The sequence below is a fragment of the Nicotiana tabacum genome, chromosome 22, assembly GCF_000715075.1.
Source record: "Nicotiana tabacum cultivar K326 chromosome 22, ASM71507v2, whole genome shotgun sequence".
NCBI classification, from domain to species: Eukaryota; Viridiplantae; Streptophyta; class Magnoliopsida; order Solanales; family Solanaceae; genus Nicotiana; species Nicotiana tabacum.
This window is the reverse complement of record NC_134101.1, coordinates 212,974,656-212,994,133: the sequence shown is the minus strand read 5'-3', so window position 1 is coordinate 212,994,133 and position 19,478 is coordinate 212,974,656. Positions and strand designations below refer to the sequence as shown.

General features: G+C 39.8%; 1 protein-coding gene across 2 annotated transcripts; it reads right to left on the bottom strand.

Moving 5' to 3' along the window:
* Positions 1 to 9,308: 9,308 nt before the first annotated feature.
* LOC107785437 (uncharacterized) lies at positions 9,309 to 19,123 on the bottom strand. Of its 2 annotated transcripts, XM_016606742.2 has the most exons (11): positions 18,839 to 19,123; positions 18,099 to 18,129; positions 17,988 to 18,001; positions 17,827 to 17,877; positions 15,916 to 15,985; positions 15,124 to 15,196; positions 14,936 to 15,003; positions 10,619 to 10,739; positions 10,381 to 10,420; positions 9,847 to 9,914; positions 9,309 to 9,703 (listed from the first exon to the last, which is right to left on the bottom strand). In XM_016606742.2, the coding sequence occupies exons 1-11, from the start codon at positions 19,067 to 19,069 to the stop codon at positions 9,697 to 9,699; spliced, it is 774 nt and encodes a 257-aa protein (XP_016462228.1). In that variant the 5' UTR covers positions 19,070 to 19,123; the 3' UTR covers positions 9,309 to 9,696. The 2 variants fall into 2 exon arrangements, with proteins under 2 accessions (XP_016462228.1, XP_075100684.1); XM_075244583.1 differs by lacking the exon at positions 9,309 to 9,703 and having other exon boundaries at positions 9,843 to 9,914.
* Between the last annotated feature and the right edge of the window lie 355 nt (positions 19,124 to 19,478).

The following is a 19,478-nucleotide window of genomic DNA, read 5'->3' as shown; positions in this document are numbered from 1 at the left end:
GTACGTCAATCAGTAGGACTGGTGCGTACATAGAATTGTGATTTCACGGCTATGATTTTCGGGCGCTTCAAAAATATTATCAATTGTGTCGGATCCTTCAAGTCGGAAGCGGCATATTTTTGAAGGGTCTAGAGCAATATATTTTTGACAAGAGTGGGTTGCTCTAGTGGTGAGCATCTTCCACTTCCAACTAAGAGGTTGTGAGTTCGAGTCACCCCAAGAGCAAGGTGGGAAGTTCTTGGAGGGAGGGATGCCGAGGGTCTATTGAAAATAGCCTCTCTACCCCAGGGTAGGAGTAAGGTCTGCGTACACATTACCCTCCAGAGACCCCATTAGTGGGATTATATTGGGTTGTTATTGTTGTTGTTGTTGTAGAGCAATATAGGCTTTGGTTTTATTCCACCTTATTCTTCTATTAGCATGAATTTTATTTAACAAATTTCCTCAACCTCTAATTCATTTTTGGCACTATATACAACAAAACAACAATAACAACAACAACAACAACAACAACAACAACAACAACAACAACAACAACAACAATCCAGTGAAATCCCACAAGTGGGGTCTGGGAAGGGTAGGATGTACGCAGCCTTAACCTACCCTGGGAGGGTAGAGAGACTGTTTTCGATAGACCCTCGGCTAAAGAAGATGGAAGAAGCGCTGACAGAAATTCATAGCAAGACAATATATTAGAAAAATAAATTGAAGATAACTATAAAGAGTATGAAAGATGTACCTATAACAAGTAATAGCAAGACAATCTATTTAGAGAAACTAAATCTGGGATCTGATAGCAATAAAGAATATGAAAGGAACATTGATTGCAAACTAAGAAGGTACTGGTGACAAGTAATAACAAAACAAGATATGCAAAAATAGCAAACTCGGGATAAAAAGTTATCGTACTAACAATGACACTAACGAATTGCTGAAGACAAAAGAAAACGCACGACTACCTACTAACCTTCCACCCTAATCCTCAACCTCCACACCCTCCTATCCATGGTCATATCCTTGGTTAGCTCAAGTTGCATTATGTCCTGCCTGACCACCTCTCCCTAGGACTTCTTTGGCCTACCTCTACTCTTCCTCATACCCCCGAAGGCCAACCTCTCACACGTGGGGCATCTGTGCTTCTCCTCTTTACATTCCCGAATCATCTAGCCTCGCCTCTCGCATCTTTTCCTCCACAGGGGTCTCTCCCACCTTGCCCCGAATAACTTCATTCCTAATTCTATCTAACCTAATATTCTCACACATTTATCTCAACGTCCTCATTTCAGCTACTTTCATCTGCTGGACGTGGGAGTTCTTGACTGGTAGCACACTGCCCTATATAATATAGTCAGTCTAACTACTACCTTATAAAACTTAACCTTAAGTCTCAACGGCAAATTCTTATCGCACAAAACACCGGAAGTGAGCCTCCACTTCATCTACTCTGCCCCGATACGATGTATGACATCCTCATCAATCTACCCATCATTCATAATTATAGACCCTAGATACTTGAAACTCTCTCTCCTGGGAATTGTATGGGTCAAAATCTATCCATGAGGATAGACGCTAAAAGGAATAGTAGGGGGTCTACTGAGTTGTGGTCGTGTTCGCAAGGCGTAACAACAATAAGCACCTCAGCCATTGCCGAGATCGATCCATCACTAAGCTTGTACGATGAAGCACGTGTCGAAATGTTTGAGGGGAATAATGAAAAATATAATCAAGAGAAAATATTCTGGTTAAAAACCGTTGGACAAGTGGGAACATTGGTAGTATAAATAGAAGGTAAGAAGGCAAGAAAAAGGGGATGGCTCCTAAAAAGAAAAAGGAACAGAGGAATAGGAGAAGATCTCCAACAAGGTAAAACCCTAGATTTTGGTCGCAAATCTCTGTAATCACCATCGTTGATTCAACAAAGATAGATCTCATAATTGCCAATAGCAATCCTTCCCTCTTTGCTCTTACAAGTATGGAACAATGTATCAAAGATGTAAGCTTATCATTTATGTTTGATGCCTTTTTATAAATTTAAGAAGAGCTATATAAACTTGGCCTCAGTCGATTTTCATGTTCACTATGCTTAGGTCTAGAGTTAATTATGTTTGGCTAAGATTTATCCTTCACTTCAGCGTTAATTGGTTTAACAAAAGGTTTAATACTTTTTGGTCAAATAATTTAGCGTCGTCTGTGGGGATTTTCAAGTCAAAATTTTAGTTTCCTTTAGATCTAGTACCATTTCCCGGTTGTCATAGCCTCACTATCTCGGTGCGAACACCAACTCGAAAAAGTAGAAGATAAGTGGTTGAGATAACCAACCCAATGTAGGTCAGATCTCCACATAAAACCAAAACCATATCCGACGTTTATGCAAAACCCACACCTCACCTGTAGCAATGGGTTTGGCACGTCATATGCATGTTTAAAGTAGAATCACGGTCACTATGTGCTTGGCATGACCGCAATCCCATTTGACGTATTTACCTTACATACCGGCCTGTACTTCCACCTCTTAGGAAGAGACGAAAGCTTATTGTGTGATCCTTTGAAACAGCATGCATATCCTGTCTTATCTTCATACCCACACGCACTGGATGATTTATGAACAAAGTATGACATGTTTCCCTTATTATTTGCATATATCGGACGGGGTCGGACTGGAACTCGGTCTCGATATTCCAACGAGCAAGGTAAGTCCAACCCACGAGAAGCCTAGGCGTGATTAACGACGAGGTCGGACATGGCTGCCAAATCTGAAACCATCATTCGAGTACTAGGCGAAGCGAGTGACCCTACAGTGTCGTTCCTCCTTTTACTGGATTGCCAGGCCAAGGTAACAGAATTTCGTTTGGGTTTAACTTATTACACTCTTTTGTCTGTACAGAACAGGAACACGATCACTCTTATAGGTACACGAACAAGGAACGAACGCCACCAAAACACCCCCAGGAAAAGGTTTTGTACCATGCCATCTCGCAGACAACAACCAAGCAAAGCCCTCTAAGCCGTACCATACTACAAATGTCAAAAACGGTTTGACATGGGTCGACTGTTGAAAAATAATCTCCAGAACAGGGAACTTTCCCATGAAATGCACGACATTCTCCAATGAAAACAAAATTAAGAAAACTGGGACTCATCAAATGTACAACATTCTCCAATGAAAGAAAAATTAAGCAAACTGGAACTCACCCATGAAACGCACAACATTCTCCAATGAAAGCAAAACTAAGCGAACCGGGACTCGCCCCAACGCATGCATAAACGATATGGCGTCGAGTGATGTTCTCCAAAAGATAATACAATGTGTTACAATTCCGACCTCGCTCGAATTAACACCCTTACGACCATCGGCCATCGTCAAATGAAAAGAAAGTTCGACCTCGCTCGACTTTACAATGGGTTACTATTCCGACCTCGCTCGAATTAACACCCTTACGGCCATTGGACATCGCCAAATGAAAGGAAAGATCTACCTCGCTCGACTTTACAGTGGGTTACAATTCCGTCCTCGCTCGAATTAACACCCTTACGGCCATCGGCCATCGCCAAATGAAAGGAAAGTTCTACCTCACTCGACTTTACAGTGGGTTACAATTCCAACCTTGCTCGAATTAACACCCTTACAGCCATCGGCCATCACCAAATGAAAGGAAAGTTCAACCTCATTCGAATAAGTCAGAAAATGACTTTGCCCAAGATGGTGATTCCAAGTTCGACCTCGTTCGAATACATAAGTCAGAAACTGACTTCGCCTAAGATGGATATTCCAAGTTCGACTTCGAATACACAAGTCAGAAACTGGCTTCCCCCAAGATGGCAATTCCAAGTTTAACCTCGTTCGAATACACAAGCCAGAAACTGACTTCGCCCAAGATGGAGATTCCAAGTTCAACCTCGTTCGAATACATAAGTAAGAATTTGACTTCGCCTAAGATGGCGAATCCCAGTTTGACCTCGCTCGAATACATATGGAAAAATTGACTTCGCCTAAATTGGTGTCTGAATTCGATTCCACTCAAATATACAAGTCGAAACTAACTTCGTCCAAGATGGTGAGTCTGAATTTGACCTCGTTTGAATTAAGGTTGATTCCGCCTAATTCAGCAAACCAGAAGTCAACCTTTCCCAGATTTGCAGATCCGAAGTGACTTCATTCGGACACACACGACGAGATCCTACTCGACCCGGGCAAGGTCGGATTCTTTATTAAAAAGATCAGGGACTCGTCACAAAGAAATCTGAAGGTCTACGCAATATATATATATATAACAAACGGGAGGGAAGGAAAAGAAAATCAAAAAATACAAAAACGAAGGCGAAGCAACTGTTTCATTCAAATATACGTGCGCAACAACTGCACCTTACAAAAGGCCGAAACGGGCCCTAAAAAAATGAAAACAAACAATAAGAACAAAAAAACCTAAGTATGAAAGTTGCAACAACGTTTCACTCGGCATCATCTCCACCGTCATTCTCCCCATCATTATCATCAGGAAACCCATCCTCAATATCAGCGTCCTCACCAACCTCTAGTGTCGCAGGGTCATAGCCGTAGGTAACGCGAGCCTCGCATGTCTTCGCCCGATCATCTTCAAAGGCAGCCTCAAAAACACTTCTCGCCTCCCACAAACCCTTGTATATATCTTGTTGAGACTCATCATGGACCCATAGCTCATACAAGTGGCAGGGAACATCGGCAGAGGCAGATTCAACCTAAGCCAACAATCGCGCCTTCTCAGCCTAGAGGGTCATGACCCGATCTACCAAGTTTGAAGATTCTCGGTAAATTTCGTCGATATGATCCTCAAGCCTCGCCTCCCTCATCGTGGCCGTCACCCTCTCAAATTCCTGGTCGGATCTGAGGACACGGATAGTGTCTTCTGGCGCCGCAGCCTTCGCCAAAGCTGACACTCAAACATCCTTGGTTCGCTCCAACTCGGCCACTTTCTTTTCCAACTCGCCCACCTTCTCCGCCCATTCTGCACTAAGAGCGTCGACCCTAGAAACATTTTGTTTAAGCTCAGCTCATAAAGATAGCACATTCGCCTGAAGATCCTCGCACTCCGCGGAGACCCTTTTGCCCACCTCGAGCTCCTCGTTCTTGGCATGAAGTAGCTTACCGAGCTCACTGCACCTGCGGATAGACTGCATCAGGTCCTCATTTCTTTTCTCCAATTCCTCCCTGGTGGACTGGGTACAGGCGCCCGCTCTAAGCCGCTCACGCATATCACGGCATCTGTTATGATACCACTGATACTTCTCAACCATTTTCAGAAAGAGTTCAGCCCGCGTCTCAGCCCTACGAGCGCTTTCAACCTCCACCAAGTAAGTCTACAAAAAGAAAGGGGAAGAGTCAGTAAAGATAAGGGGTCACAAAACAAAGAAAACAAAAGGGAACTCACCCTTAAGCCCATCGCAGCCACACCTCGTGACAACTGAGAATCGCTGACCTCCTGGAGGGCTCCGCATTCAGCGGCGGAGCAGAGAAGATCAAACTGCAGTACCAAATCCACCATATCCTACAGCAGGTTGAGATTCGACGGAATTTAGAAGTTTGCGGGAGGGGCCTTCCGCCATCACCACAGTCCTGGTAAAGCCCTCCTCAAACATCCTCATGTCGTCAGGGTCAATGTCGGATTCAGTCTTATAATCCTCAACCATGACGTCTTTCCCTTTCTCTTCGGCCGAAGAAGGGGCGCGGTTCTGCCGGGATGATGATGGTCTACTCGCAACAACTACGGCAGCCTCGGAACTCCGTACCTCTGCTATATTGGCCCCTTGAATGCTCGCAATGGGCATCGCCTCCACCTCCTAGCTAGCCCCACTGCCGATTTCGGGAACCGTCAAAATAAGGTCATTCCTCGAGGACATTTCGGCTATAGAAGCCTCTTCCAGCACTACCCTCCATCTCTTCGACGGAGCCTCTCCACTACTAACACAAGAAGATTCGCCTGTTGAACGAGCTGCAGGGACCGGAGTCTCCAATTGGGGAGCAACCTCCACGTGTACGGCCTCGGCCGAGGGCGTGGTATGACGAGCAGCTAGGCCTCCCGTGCCCTCACCCGCAGTAACTCTTGGTGTGGGTCGGGCAAAGGGCGTCGGTTGACAAAATGCGAGCGGAGGAGCCCTCGTCCTTCTCACTCCTCTCCGACCTATCAACAAGGAAGGATTAGATCATATAACAACAAGGTTAAAGAAACTACGAAGCAGAGAGCAAAGAAAAACTACAAGCCAACTCACCAGTAAGAGGTTTACACCCGAACTTCTCATGGAAGGGTGCCCACTCACGAATCCCCACCATGTGGGGGAGAATCGCGCCCACCCACTCGCGGATATTGGCAACCAGCGAGAAGGTAATTTCTCGGCTGCAAAAAAATATCCTCATCAAAGTCGCCAAAAGGAAGACGGTCAACGACCGTCTTAAGAAAAATCACAAAGTAAACAGTGGGAAACTCACGATCGAAATTTCACGTCTCCGGAAACCCTGCCGAGTTCGCCACAAGGTGCTATGTCCGCACGTAGAAGTAGCTTTCCCAAAAACGGCGATTAGCCTTATTATCCATCTTCACCACCAAACGTTTGGTTCCTCGATGGTGTAGATGAATCATCGTACCCCAAAGAAAATGAGGGGCGAAGATGTGGAGCATATGCCCTAGGGAAATTCCTCGGCCGGCCAGTTCCGCATACTTGATGAGCATAAGAAAGAGCTTGTACGCATACGGAGAGTGTTGGGTCGTGCACACTTCATAGAATCGACAGAAATCAACCACCAGAGAAGGAAGGGGAAGCGTATATCCAACAATAAAAGGATACGCGTAAAACGCGCAGTATACCGGGAGGTGCAAGTGCACTATATCCCTCCCCGTCGGCACCATTTCGATATGAGCGGGGATTTCCCACTTGGCTTTGAGCACTGTGATCGCCACCTCATCCATAGTAGAAGGAACGGGCGTCGATTCATCTCCGGCAGGGCTATTAAAATCAGTCCTCACTTTTGCCGGGAGTGAAACCACCTCATCCACCATCGGAAACCACCTCATCCACCATATCCCGGGAGGTGCAAGTGCACTATATCCCTCCCCGTCGGCACCATTTCGATATGAGCGGGGATTTCCCACTTGGCTTTGAGCACTGTGATCGCCACCTCATCCATAGTAGAAGGAACGGGCGTCGATTCATCTCAGGCAGGGCTATTAAAATCAGTCCTCACTTTTCCCGGGAGTGAAACCACCTCATCCACCATCGGGAACCCCTCATCTTCCACCACCTCTACTCCCTCCTCAAGTAGGGATACGTCATCCTCCGGCACCGGAGCACCAACAACCTTGTCAGAATGGGAAGAAGTGCCAGCTATTTGTTGTCTTTGATTGAAAGAAATGAAAACGGTGAAGGGAAAAAGACAATGGTCACCGCGAATTCTAGCAGAAGTAGAAGTATGAGGAACTAGAAAATGAGGAGAAAGTTTGCAGAACTCTTTTCTTAAAATAGTTGAAAAATGCAACATTCAAATGAGGGGTTCCCCCTCTATTTATAAGGGTATAAATGTCCTAAGCGGGAAAATCAAGAGCCGCCAATTAAGAAAGAGAAACAAAAAGGCATGGAAAACGACACGATGCCTGGGGAACGTGCGCCATAATGACGCTTGAGACGTATTTATGACCTCTTGAATTGACTTAACGGTCCAATTACGAACTGACGTAACGGTCTGATGTGGTTCTCGAATCGTCACGTCGCTATCTCGCCGTGAGGATCTTGTCCCTTGTGTAAGGCATACAGATTTCTCACTTTTCGAATCAACAGAGTTCGCTCATCAAGCTCGCCAAGAGGCGACCCCAACAGGCGGAGGAACTAACTCTATGGGTCAAAATCTATCCATGAGGACTGATGCTAAAAGAAATAGTAAGGGGTCGACTGAGATGTGGTCGTGTTCGTAAGGCATAACAACGATAAGCATCTCGGCCATTGCCAAGATTGAGCCATCACTAAGCTTGTACGGTGAAGCACGTGTCGAAATGTTTGAGGGGAATAATGAAAAATATAATCAAGAGATAATATTCTGGTTAAAGATCGTTGGACAAGTGGGAACATTGGTAGTATAAATAAAAGGTAATAAGGCAAGAAAAAGGGGTTGACTCCTAAAAAGAAAAAGGAACAGAGGAATAGGAGAAGATCTCCGACAAGGTAAAAGCCTAGATGTTGGTCGCATATCTCTGTAATCGCCATCGCTGATTCAACAAGGATAGATCTTATAATTGTCAATAGCATTCCTTCCCTCTTAGCTATTACAAGTATGGAACAATGTATCAAAGATGTAAGCTTATCATTTATATTTGATGCCTTTTTATAAACTTAAGAAGAGCTATATAAACTCGACCTCGGTCGATTTTCATGTTCACTATGCTTAGGTCTAGAGTTAATTATGTTTGGCTAAGATTTATCCTTCACTTCATCATTAATTGGTTTAACAAAAGGTTTAACACTTTTTGGTCAAACAGGAATGACTTGTGTATCAAACCTCTCATCGGGGTCCGCTTCCTGGGTAGCACCGCTAAACTTACACTCTTAAGTATTTTGTTTTGGTCCTGCCCAACTTGAAACCCTTAGACTCTTAAGTATTTTTGGCACTGTACGACGACAATAATTTACCACTACCAGAACTATCATTCGGTAGTTTATAAACGATATCTAACATTAGTTTGATCAAACTTAGCATACATCGTGAAATGTTCAAAATTAGCCAAAAGTTCAGGATACGGTAGAAGATTAATTTACCCGGCGTTTGTTAAAACTTTCCAATTGTCATATATGAAAAAATTCAATATTTAATGTGCTTACGGTTTGGCATATAGTTTGGATTAAGCTTTCAACTGACGTCTAACAAATTAAGGGTTTATCAGTTTTCTTAAAAGAGAATTATCTACAGCGAATTCATTCATGAGAAAAGACATCCAATTAAAACGAAAAAAAGGTAGAGAGCAAATTTCCTGCAATACAGACTAGATAAAACTTTGCAGGGAGTTGCATCATCATAAAAAATGGTATTATATGATCTATTTTCATACACATCTTACTTTTACTATTAATTGGGGGGTACTCCACGTAGACGTACTGCTTGATGAAAAACAAATAGTGAATTTGTTTATTTCTATTGTTAAACCTTTTTCACGGCTTGATATATAATTTGATAAGCCAATAATTTTTTTCATATTTCAGAATAGGGTTAACCAACATTTAACTTATCGATTACGATAAATTGGATTGGATTTTGCTATTTATTTTTTTCTCTGCAGTAGCTCAACCTGACATGAGCACGAACCCTTCACATGCATTAACAATATCATACAACATATCCATTTTGTATCCACATCTCTAAATATGAAGATTCTTGTCAGGACCCAAAGATGCTTAAATACAAGAGGCGGCAGCAAAACAGCATCAATTGGGGTGATTTTTGTTCCGATAAATACTCTGGCCCCTGTAGTACCACATAAGTTGAGGCTTTATGAAAAACTTAAAATCGCACTTTCAAGATATGCTTCTCATGTAAACACTCTGCCCAGAAGTACTGTAATTTGTGATTCTTATAAACACCAACTATTTGTCAATAGTAGATTTAACTCAAAACCTTGCTCGTCAATAATCGATAACTCGCCGATCGCTCTCATTCCGAAGATGTCCAATAAAGTCCTGCTCCTAAGCTCTGCGATTGAAGAGAGATGTCAAATAGAGGGAATGCAGTTAATACGAGTTTATTCAAATGCATGCAAAGAATATTAACGAAGAGAGATAGATAGCAATAACAAATGCTGAAACGGACGAGGAACAAGGTAACCATTCACTCACCTGCTCATGTAAGAGTTGTCTGTGGTGTTAATGATAATCTTGTCCCCTTCTAAGATATGTTTTGGTACCTAGAAAAGGGGTAAGATGTAAAGAAGGAAGTCAAGAACTTGCACAGCTACTTCAACTCCATGTGATAGATATTGCTCGATATACATAATTCACATTTTCCGAATGAAGACTACATGATTTAGAAAACATCAAATCATTCAAGAGCCCGATGCAAAAATTAGGTAGTACTTGCAAAGGTCAGAGAGATGTGGAAGAGACAGGATTGACACATCCAAAATAAAGAAAAGAACTTAAAACGTTTGTGTTTTCTCTTTCCTTCTTTTTCTAATGAGGTGGGAGGGAGCTTATGTCAACTATTGCCTTGGAATCCAAAGGTGAAGCAGTTCCCAAGCAACATACCAACATCAACCATCAGAGCTTCCTCAAAAAGTTGAAAATGAAAAGAAAAAAAAAAGAGGGGAAACCCCAGAATAAAGCTATCTCAATCCATGATATAGCTGTTGGAAAATTAATGCTACAGTTTACCTGCACAGTGAGACCATTGTCCAGCAAAACCTTCTTATACCTATCAATAGAAAAGATTACAATTATTTTTATCAGAGAGAGAATACATAGGAAATAGCAAAACCTTCTTTATCTGCAGAGATGTGACAGTAGTCAATTAGAAAGTGCTGTTAATTCCAGGAATGATTTACCAGACAAACTCAAAAAGGTTCTTTCAGTTGCATGAGAAAACTATCATAAGGATGAGATGCTAACATACTGTGGAGTAGCTGACGCCCTCATGGGAATTTCAGATTCAGCAACAGTACATGTTACTCGTGTAGGAATTGATGCAGACATTGCTCTTCCATCATACATTTGCACACTGACTTTCATATCATCTGTGAAGAATTTATTTGTCATCTTTTAGCACAATTACAAACATGTCAGAAAAAGAAAAAGCAGCAAGAAAGTTATAGCAGCAATAATGTTAAAGAAGACAACATGCTAACTTCATGGGAAATACGTCGATAGACCAGGAGGAAATAAAGGAACATTTAAACCCCCTCCGATTATAGTTGTTAGAGCAGAGGAAATGAGAAAAGAAAAAGGAACATTTGCACATAAAACATCAATAGGAGCTACACAATGACAAGGCAGACATACAACATTAAGACGGGAAAGTTAAATATTTGATAGACTTATTTTTCACTGCTGGTATCACTATTGATAAGGAAGGGAAGCCTTGGCGTAACTGGTAAAGTTGCAGTTATGTGACCAGGAGGTCACGGGTTCAAGCCGTGGAAATAACTGCGAGAATGCACGGGAGAAAAATCTATTTTTTAACAATGGTACAATGAGTTCTATATATAATACATATTCTACTCCTACTACATATGGACTAGGACATATTCTACTCCTACTACTACATATGGGACTAGGATTATTTACACATAACTATCTAACCCTCCCCCTCAAGCCGGTGCATACAAATCATATGTACCGAGCTTGTTACATATGTAACTAATACGAGGACCAGTTAGGGACTTGGTAAAACTATTTGCAAGTTGATCATTCGACATACAAGGCCACTAGACTCCCCCTGAACAACAAAACCAGGTGGTTGCTGATAAACAAAAGTTGGCCGAAAAGTTGCCGTACAAATTTGAAAATAGTGAGACTAAGCCGAATTTCACACTACAAAATAGGTTCTAAAACACCACTAGAATACATAAACATTTTTTGGGAATTACTTTCACGCCGGCAAATCACTTTTCACATCGGAAAAAATAAAAGTTGTCAGAATTTGATATAATTTTATATGGGTAGGCTCAGAATCACTAGACGAGTAAGTTGTCCCGAAGAAGTTTTGTCAAAAAGTGGCCGGAATGGCTCACACGCGCTCAGAAAGTTACTGTAGCTCGCCAGAACCCTAGTTTTGGCGGGGCGTGGAGGTGCGTGACTTTCTACGGAGCGATTGACTAGAGTTTTGTCGTCTTTTCCGAACAAGATGGTAGTATTGGTTTTCGCACAACACTTATCGATGAGGAGATAACGCAAATCAATCTTGAGTCGTCAACCGGAAAGACGCACAGTGATTGACTTTTTTGTTCCGATGGGACTGGAACTTCTGGGGTTTGGTCGCACAAGGGTTTCAGATCTGATGGTGGTATTGGTATATGCACAGTACCACTGTAGCAGTGATGAACCCTGGGAACAAGACGAAGTTGCTGGAAAATTGCTTTGCGATGAGACCTTTCTTCCCGGATGTCGGTGGAATGATGCACAACGATAATTTTCTCACCGAAGCTCTGATACCATGTGAGAATGCACGGGAAAAAAAATCTATTTTTTAACAATGATACAATGAGCTCTATATATAATACATATTCTACTCCTGCTACATATGGGACTAGGACGTATTCTACTCCTACCTATTACATATGGGACTAGGACTATTTACATATAACTAACTATCTAACAATAACCTCTTGCAAAAATGCAGGGGGTAAGGTTGTGTACAATAAACCCTTTTGGTCCAGCCCTTCCCCTGACCTCGCGTATAGCGGGAGCTTAGTGCGACAGGCTGCCCTTTTTATCACTCTTGATAAGGAATTGAGATGAATAGCATACTGTCAAAAGGACAATCTCAAGTAATATAGAGCCCCAGGATAAAGGTGAAATAGTTGTACTTTATTTCTCATTCATAAAAACCTATATAGAAAGTGGTTCCACCAGTTGCTTACCATTAATAAGCAAAGTCAAAAGATACGAAAACCCCTCTTTATAAGTTGTGCAATCTTTAAAAAATTAAACAACGCGTAAGTCTTTTATCTACCTTCTGACTATGCCTAACAACATGATGTTGGAAATATTTCCTCTACAATAGGTCAATCCCTCTTTGAACATACTCATCAAAGAAGTAGAAGTGGTATTATTTCTAGATGAGCACACAAGGGTGTGGCCTAGTGGTTAATGAAGTAAAAGGAGAACTCGCGTTCAAATCCCAGTAGAGGGCATAGTAACGTGGAAGCTACTAAATAAATGCTACAATTCAACCAATACCATACCAAAAAGCTACCTCAAGTTCCACACATAGCGTGGAAAGTTGATTATGTAGTGTGGGCTGTGTTAAGACACACTGTTAGCATAGAAGTTCAAAAGGAAGTGACAGAAGCGAACAGTATGGGGAGTAGTTCCCTTAGCATATTTTAGGATCGTATGAGCAAGAAAAATCTAAGAGCATATGGGAAAGTCGAGGAGTCCTTTGCACAAACTAGTGCAAACTTTTGTGTTTTTTCTACATTGAGGGACAGATGATTTTTTGCTTTTTATAAAGAATCACTTTTTAAATATGAAGATTCTCCATTTTTTAACTCATCTTGTACAGGGAAGATTTTCTCTTCTTTTGTCCGGATATGCAAGACAAATTTTTTTTCCAGTGGTATATGCAAGACCTATTTTGTTGAGCACAAAGACTGCATGAGTATTTACAACAGGTTACAAAAAACTCAGCCCGTTTCACTATAGGAGACTGAGAAAGAACTGCCAAAGCTGTGACGCCAAGAGGCAATGTATGAATAGGTGGGTTCTTTTACCACTGAGAAATCCCCAAGGGCCAATGACACACTGTTTGAAACTCGGTGGATAATGCCCCTCCAACTTAAATAGCAGGGTTTTATATGCTGTAGGGTTCAAAAATATGAATAGGTGGTAGACATCCTCAGATTCATCAGCACACATATGACACCTATTGTTATAGTACCATCCCCCTCCTCTACTATAGGTTATGTTGGGAGAGAGCAGCTTCATAAGACGATCCAGCAAAAGATGCAACTTTATATGGGCTTTGCTTCTCCAAATCTTCTTCCAAGGACAATATGATGTTAGATGTTATATTCTCAGTTGAAAATCGGAAACTTATTGAAGGAGCTAACAGTAAAAACTCCACTTTTCTAACGCTTCCATTTAAGAGAATCTGGAATGTCCGATGAGAATCGTACAATCTCCACATTATAGTAATTGTCCTGATTTTAATACCCTGCTTGCCTACGAATAAATTCAAGTCTATCAGGAAAGGATGCGGCAGTAAACCCAGCAGCTTTGTCTAGAACCTCCAATCATTATAGCTCCTCCTAAAATTGACTATCCCAACCCTGCTCTGTTTTGTATTGAACCACCTAAGCTCAGTACACAGAGCTATGCTATAGAGTACGGGGAACAAGTTCTTGATAGGTGTACCAGGCATCATGCCAAACCCCAGTATAGCTTGATCTGCTAATTCCTCGCACAAACATCTAACATGTTTCCATACACCCCCACATAGTACATGTTTATAAGGGACGTGCACCCTTCATTCTGAGAGCGCAACATCTCTCTCCTTCAGCACTTCTGTCCATAGTACTCCATCAGACTGACCAATCTCCATAACCATTGGCACAACAGGCTTTTCTTCTGCCCTTTTAGATCCTTCACTCTCATTCCTCCTCCTCAGTCAATAAATTTACTTAATAAAAAGGAACAAGCTTCCAGAAAATCAAATGGCGCATGATATTTGTCCAAGCTTGACAGCTACCTACCTGAAATTCAACGATTCCAATCCACAATCCATGTGATGTTTTTATGTACAAATCCCATGCAATCTGGATGAGTTCTCTCTATTATATCTTTTTTGAAGTGGAAAATAACACAATGGAAAAAGAAAATTTTAGAAAAGAAAGGGAAAAGAAAAAGAGAATATAAAACTTTTAACAGGGAAACATGCACCAGCACTTTGTTAGAACAATTCATGCATTCTATGTAGGTGACTTGTGCGCATCCCATATTAGAAATTCAAAAGCTAATTCCCATCTTCCTTAGCAAAGTTATGGTTTCCCAGTCAGTATTACCAAAATCTGAAAAACTTTCATGAGCTATATCCTTTACTAAATAATACATGACATTTCGTCCTCAGCTTTAATCGTTGACAATAAGGATCTTGCAAAGTTTTGGAAAGACATATAAGTAATTGCACAACATAAATATAAAAGCATATGAATATAGGGCACAATTAAATAGTTATATCTAATCTTCAGCATATGACACTACGTAAGAGTACCTTGAAGGTAGACATGAGATTCACCAAACAAGTGTTTTGGTACATCTAGTTGCTCATAGGTCTTAGGCCTGCATAGGATTGAAAAAGATGAAGAATGGACTGAGATAAAGTTTTACTGATATACATGTATCTGATCATGTCTATGTACAAAAGTCATACAAAATAAAGAAGTGCAGACTTAAACTCACTCCATTAGTACAATGTTTCCGGTTTCATCATCTGTATAAAGGTACGTGAAATTCTTTTCTGCAACAAATACTCCTGCACATTCAAGACCAATAATGCCAAAATGCATTTGAAATTCGCATAGTATAGCTAATGTAGTCAAGCGAAACAGGCTACTCATCTACAGCAAAGAGTTGGATGTAGATAAGATGACTACTCAACGTATTATTAAAGTTGCCTCATGCAACTCAAGATATCGTCCTACATGAATAAGGCAATTTACAAGATTGGTCCCAGTCTTTAAGTTCTTAACTTCTTGGTAAGCAAGGATAAACCAGTTAGTATGTACCACATGGATCGTATTATCCGTACATTCCGAATCAATATGTATGTGCTATTAGATAGTACCATAATGAATCATTTCAGAAAAAGATTTTACCTCAAAAGGAATCAAAGGTATGAAATGATGTAATCGTGTTAACATCATTTATAATCCGCAGAATACAACTTGTCAAACATTATTGTCAAACCAATTTACGGCAAAAGCACTAAACTTCTAGGTGCCCACCTCTCAAAGAAGGTAAGTGTGTAACCCTCTAATTCTATAGCCAAAACACATTGCAAGCTTAGGATTCAACCTTAAAAGATCAAATTGTTCCTTCATTGAGCCTAAGCTCACACAACAAAATGCAAAAGCCTTAAATTACATGGCACGAACCCCTTATTAAGAAAGATACATAATATTTTGCACAAGACAAGTTACACAACAAATATGATGGATGAGTTTTTGCAACTAGCGATGTGGAAATTCATACTTTCAACAGGTTCATCTGTACGAAATCTTTCATTCGACTTGCTTCCACTATCAACATCACGGAGCTCCACCTAAAATGTTTTGGCAAAGAGCAGAGGTAAGTAAATAATAAGATGTTTGATTACTGATTAATAGATTTTATTCAAAGAAATGAGACATAAAAGATAAACATTATAACAACAGCTAATATCATCAATGATTAGCAAATGTTAGGAAGTTGAGAAAAATAGGTAAGCAACTTAAACGAAGCTTCAGTCTGACAAAGAACAAGGAATATAATCCCAAATGAATTGTAATTCTATCAATCCACAGTTGTATCAAGATTTTGATGAATTCAACAATCAGAACTAATATATCCTTATCAAAACAAGAGTATTGATATCTCACATTCGTGGTTGACTATAAAACAGAGGAACAAAGCCACTAAGCTTCTGGCTATTGACAACCGATACTAACATTAATGTCAATGCTTTTTCTATGGGTTCTTTTTTTCATCGAATAATAGATAACACTAAAATTTCTGTCATCATTCTCAAGCAGGTAGGCAAATTTATCATCCTGAAGACCATTAATGCTGAACACTGGAAGCTTATTGCTGAAGAGAGGTCAATAAGCTTTCACATCAAATAAAGATGGATTAGATGATTCATTCTCCCAAAAAAACAAGAGAAAAGGAGTTGGATTAGATGATTAGTTACTTCAGATTTGCAGATAGTATGCTGCTGAATGCTGGCTAGGGTTTTTACAACATTAAGTACATAAAGAGTCTGACATGCTATTGGTCCACAATCTTTAGTTTACATTTTCTGGACTAGTGGTGTTTTGTCTAAAACGATACATAAATATATATACCGGAATCATATGTTTCTGCCACGATGAAACTGCAAAAATTTTGAGAAAGCACCACAGAGTCAACATTAATCCAACACATTTTATGACCAGAAGTAGGGCAAAACCATGAGAATCACAATAGGCATCACTTGAGCAAAAAAAAAAAGATTGGAAACTCCGGATACAAGGAAGAATATATTAGTTTCATTTTCTTAGTCGGAAATCAACAAAATGAACGTAATGCCTGCATCTTTGCCTTCTACTCCAAATATATACTTTTGTTTTCTCTTAGACTGACAATCCATAATTTAACTGAAATAAGTCTTACATGATAATTTCATTTCTACGGTACAAGGAAACTAACTATTGGCTTGAGATAAGAACTCAAAAGTGCATGTGACATGAACCTATAAATATCCGAGAAAGTAATCACAAGCCTTCAAACAGCATAAGCAATAGAACATGGTTAAAACTGAGTTGCCATCGGACAACACAAAATTGGAAAACTCTGGGAATAAAAAATGGCAGAGAAGAAAATCTTCCATATTCAACCTGCTTAAAGCCGCCTTCAAATACTAGGTGCTTAGCAGGAAAACTAGAAACAACAAATGAACCTAGGTGCTAACCTAGATTCATCAGCTGTGGAGTTTGGTTCTAGCCTAGACAAAAATTGCCTAATATCCATGTTAAAATTGGTTAGAGCTTTATCATCAGCTTTAGATTGCTTACTGCAATTAATGTTATCCAGACGGATGGATCAAACGAAAGCAAAAGCAACCAAGTTTTGGTCATGAAAGATACATGTGACGAAAGATATTCACAGCGGGAAGAAGCTAAAATGATAAAGAGTGTCAAATGCTCATTTGATTCTATTTACACATATTTGCTTAACATTCTTTACTTATCAAAAATATCATATGTGATTAATAGAGCGCATAATCACATAAGATCAATGATCTGAAGGTGTAATTTCAAGTTCTTGTATTTCACAAAATGGAAGAAGCAAATGAAACTGTGAAATTAGAGAAAGAATCTCAAAATAAGAAGAGCAACATTATATGCATGAGATTAAATATCAAACCTGTATAATAGCTCCTCCTCTTCCTTGGGTTGTGTGTTGTGCCTTTACCACCTAAACAATATTTAATTTCATGAAGATAATCCGCATTTAGTTCACTAATAGAAAGCAAAAATTGAATAAAACTAAGGAGAGAGAAAAGACAGTTATATGCTTAAACTAACCTCATAAATCCTTCCTGATGAAATCAATAGCCAAAAGAACACCACATCATTATTAGTCTATGCACACATAGACATGTAAAGAACCATGTACAGTAATGTAGGCAAGCTAACCTTTTTTCTCAATCACATTTCCTGGCTTCAACTACACCAAAATAAAATGAAGGTGAGCACTTGAAAAAACGAGGAACAGCAATAATTAGCTTCAACTCAAACTTAAATGAAGCATAAGTACAGCATAAATTTTAATAATTTAATCATCGAGATGTCAATCCCAATCTGATTGAGATCAGCCATATGAATTTCTATATGCACCACTCTTTTTTGGCCTGCTCAATAACGTTATTTGATAGGATGAACTGTTCACAGAAGCAAAACATATTTTCCTCCTATTTTAAGAAGAAAAAAGAATTGAACAGTCCCTCAATCTCAATTCATGTGATGGTATTTTGACACATTTCTCTATTTAAAAATAATTGGACTTTAAATTTTTTATTTTACCGTTAATAAGATTATTTATAGACACACAAATATCTATGACTTATATTAGAGATCGTAAGTTTCAAAAATATTTCTTTCTTAAATTTCGTGCTAGTCAAAATAAGTACTCCCTCCAGTCCAGTTTATGTGAACTTATTTCTCTTTGATGAAAACTTATCTCGACAGAATTTATTTCCCTTTGATAATAAATTTGGAAAGAATTTAGCTTAAAGTTCACTGGACCCTTTTTGACTTGTTTAGGACCACAAATTAAAAAATCTAGGGAGTACTAATTTTTAACACAATGAACAATTACTGGTAAATTACGAATTGCTAAGACATTAATAGCAAAGTGATTGGAGACGGTAACTTACATCGGCGCCGCGAGATTTGGCACCACGAACTTGAGTGGCGGACCAAGGCGAAGCAAAGAGAGGATCTCGAGATTCGGTGTACGGCGAGGGAAGCGACTGTTTGGAATGAATACAAGTGGAAAGAGCTCTTGAAATCTTTGTGGAATCGCAGTGAGAAGCGGATGAAGCTGAAGAGGAAGAAACAGCAGCTGAGTAGAGAGCTCGCGATATTTTGTTCGTAAGAACTCGCATCTTTTTTCTTCACAGAGATGGCGGCTTCGGGAAATGGTAATTTGAAGGTTATACATTTTTTTAAAAGGTTATACTCTTTTGTTCATTTTAGCTGTTCACTATTGACTTAATAATAATAATAATAATAATAATAATAATAATAATAATAATAATAATAATAATAATAATAATAATAATAATAATAATAATAATAAAGCAGAGATCAATGTATACAACGGATTGGTTCTCCCTCCGTTTTAATTTGTGTAAACATATTTAATTGGACATAAAATTTAAGAAAAAATGAATTTTTTTGAAATTTGTAATTCTAAACAAGTCAAGAATAGATCCAACATTAGATTTGGGTAATTTAATGAACATTAGTCATTAAATTAGTCACGTGAGACGGCTGCTACTTCCGTTTTGGGTA

Excerpts from the sequence above, each read along its gene's own strand:
- LOC107785437 (XM_016606742.2), bottom strand. The coding sequence starts at position 19,069 with ATGCGAGTTCTTACGAACAAAATATCGCGAGCTCTCTACTCAGCTGCT. Across the intron at positions 15,986-17,826 it reads GAGGAGGAGCTATTATACAG|GTGGAGCTCCGTGATGTTGA; the intron begins GTTTGATATTTA and ends AAAACATTTTAG. Across the intron at positions 9,915-10,380 it reads ACAATGGTCTCACTGTGCAG|GTACCAAAACATATCTTAGA; the intron begins GTAAACTGTAGC and ends CCCCTTTTCTAG.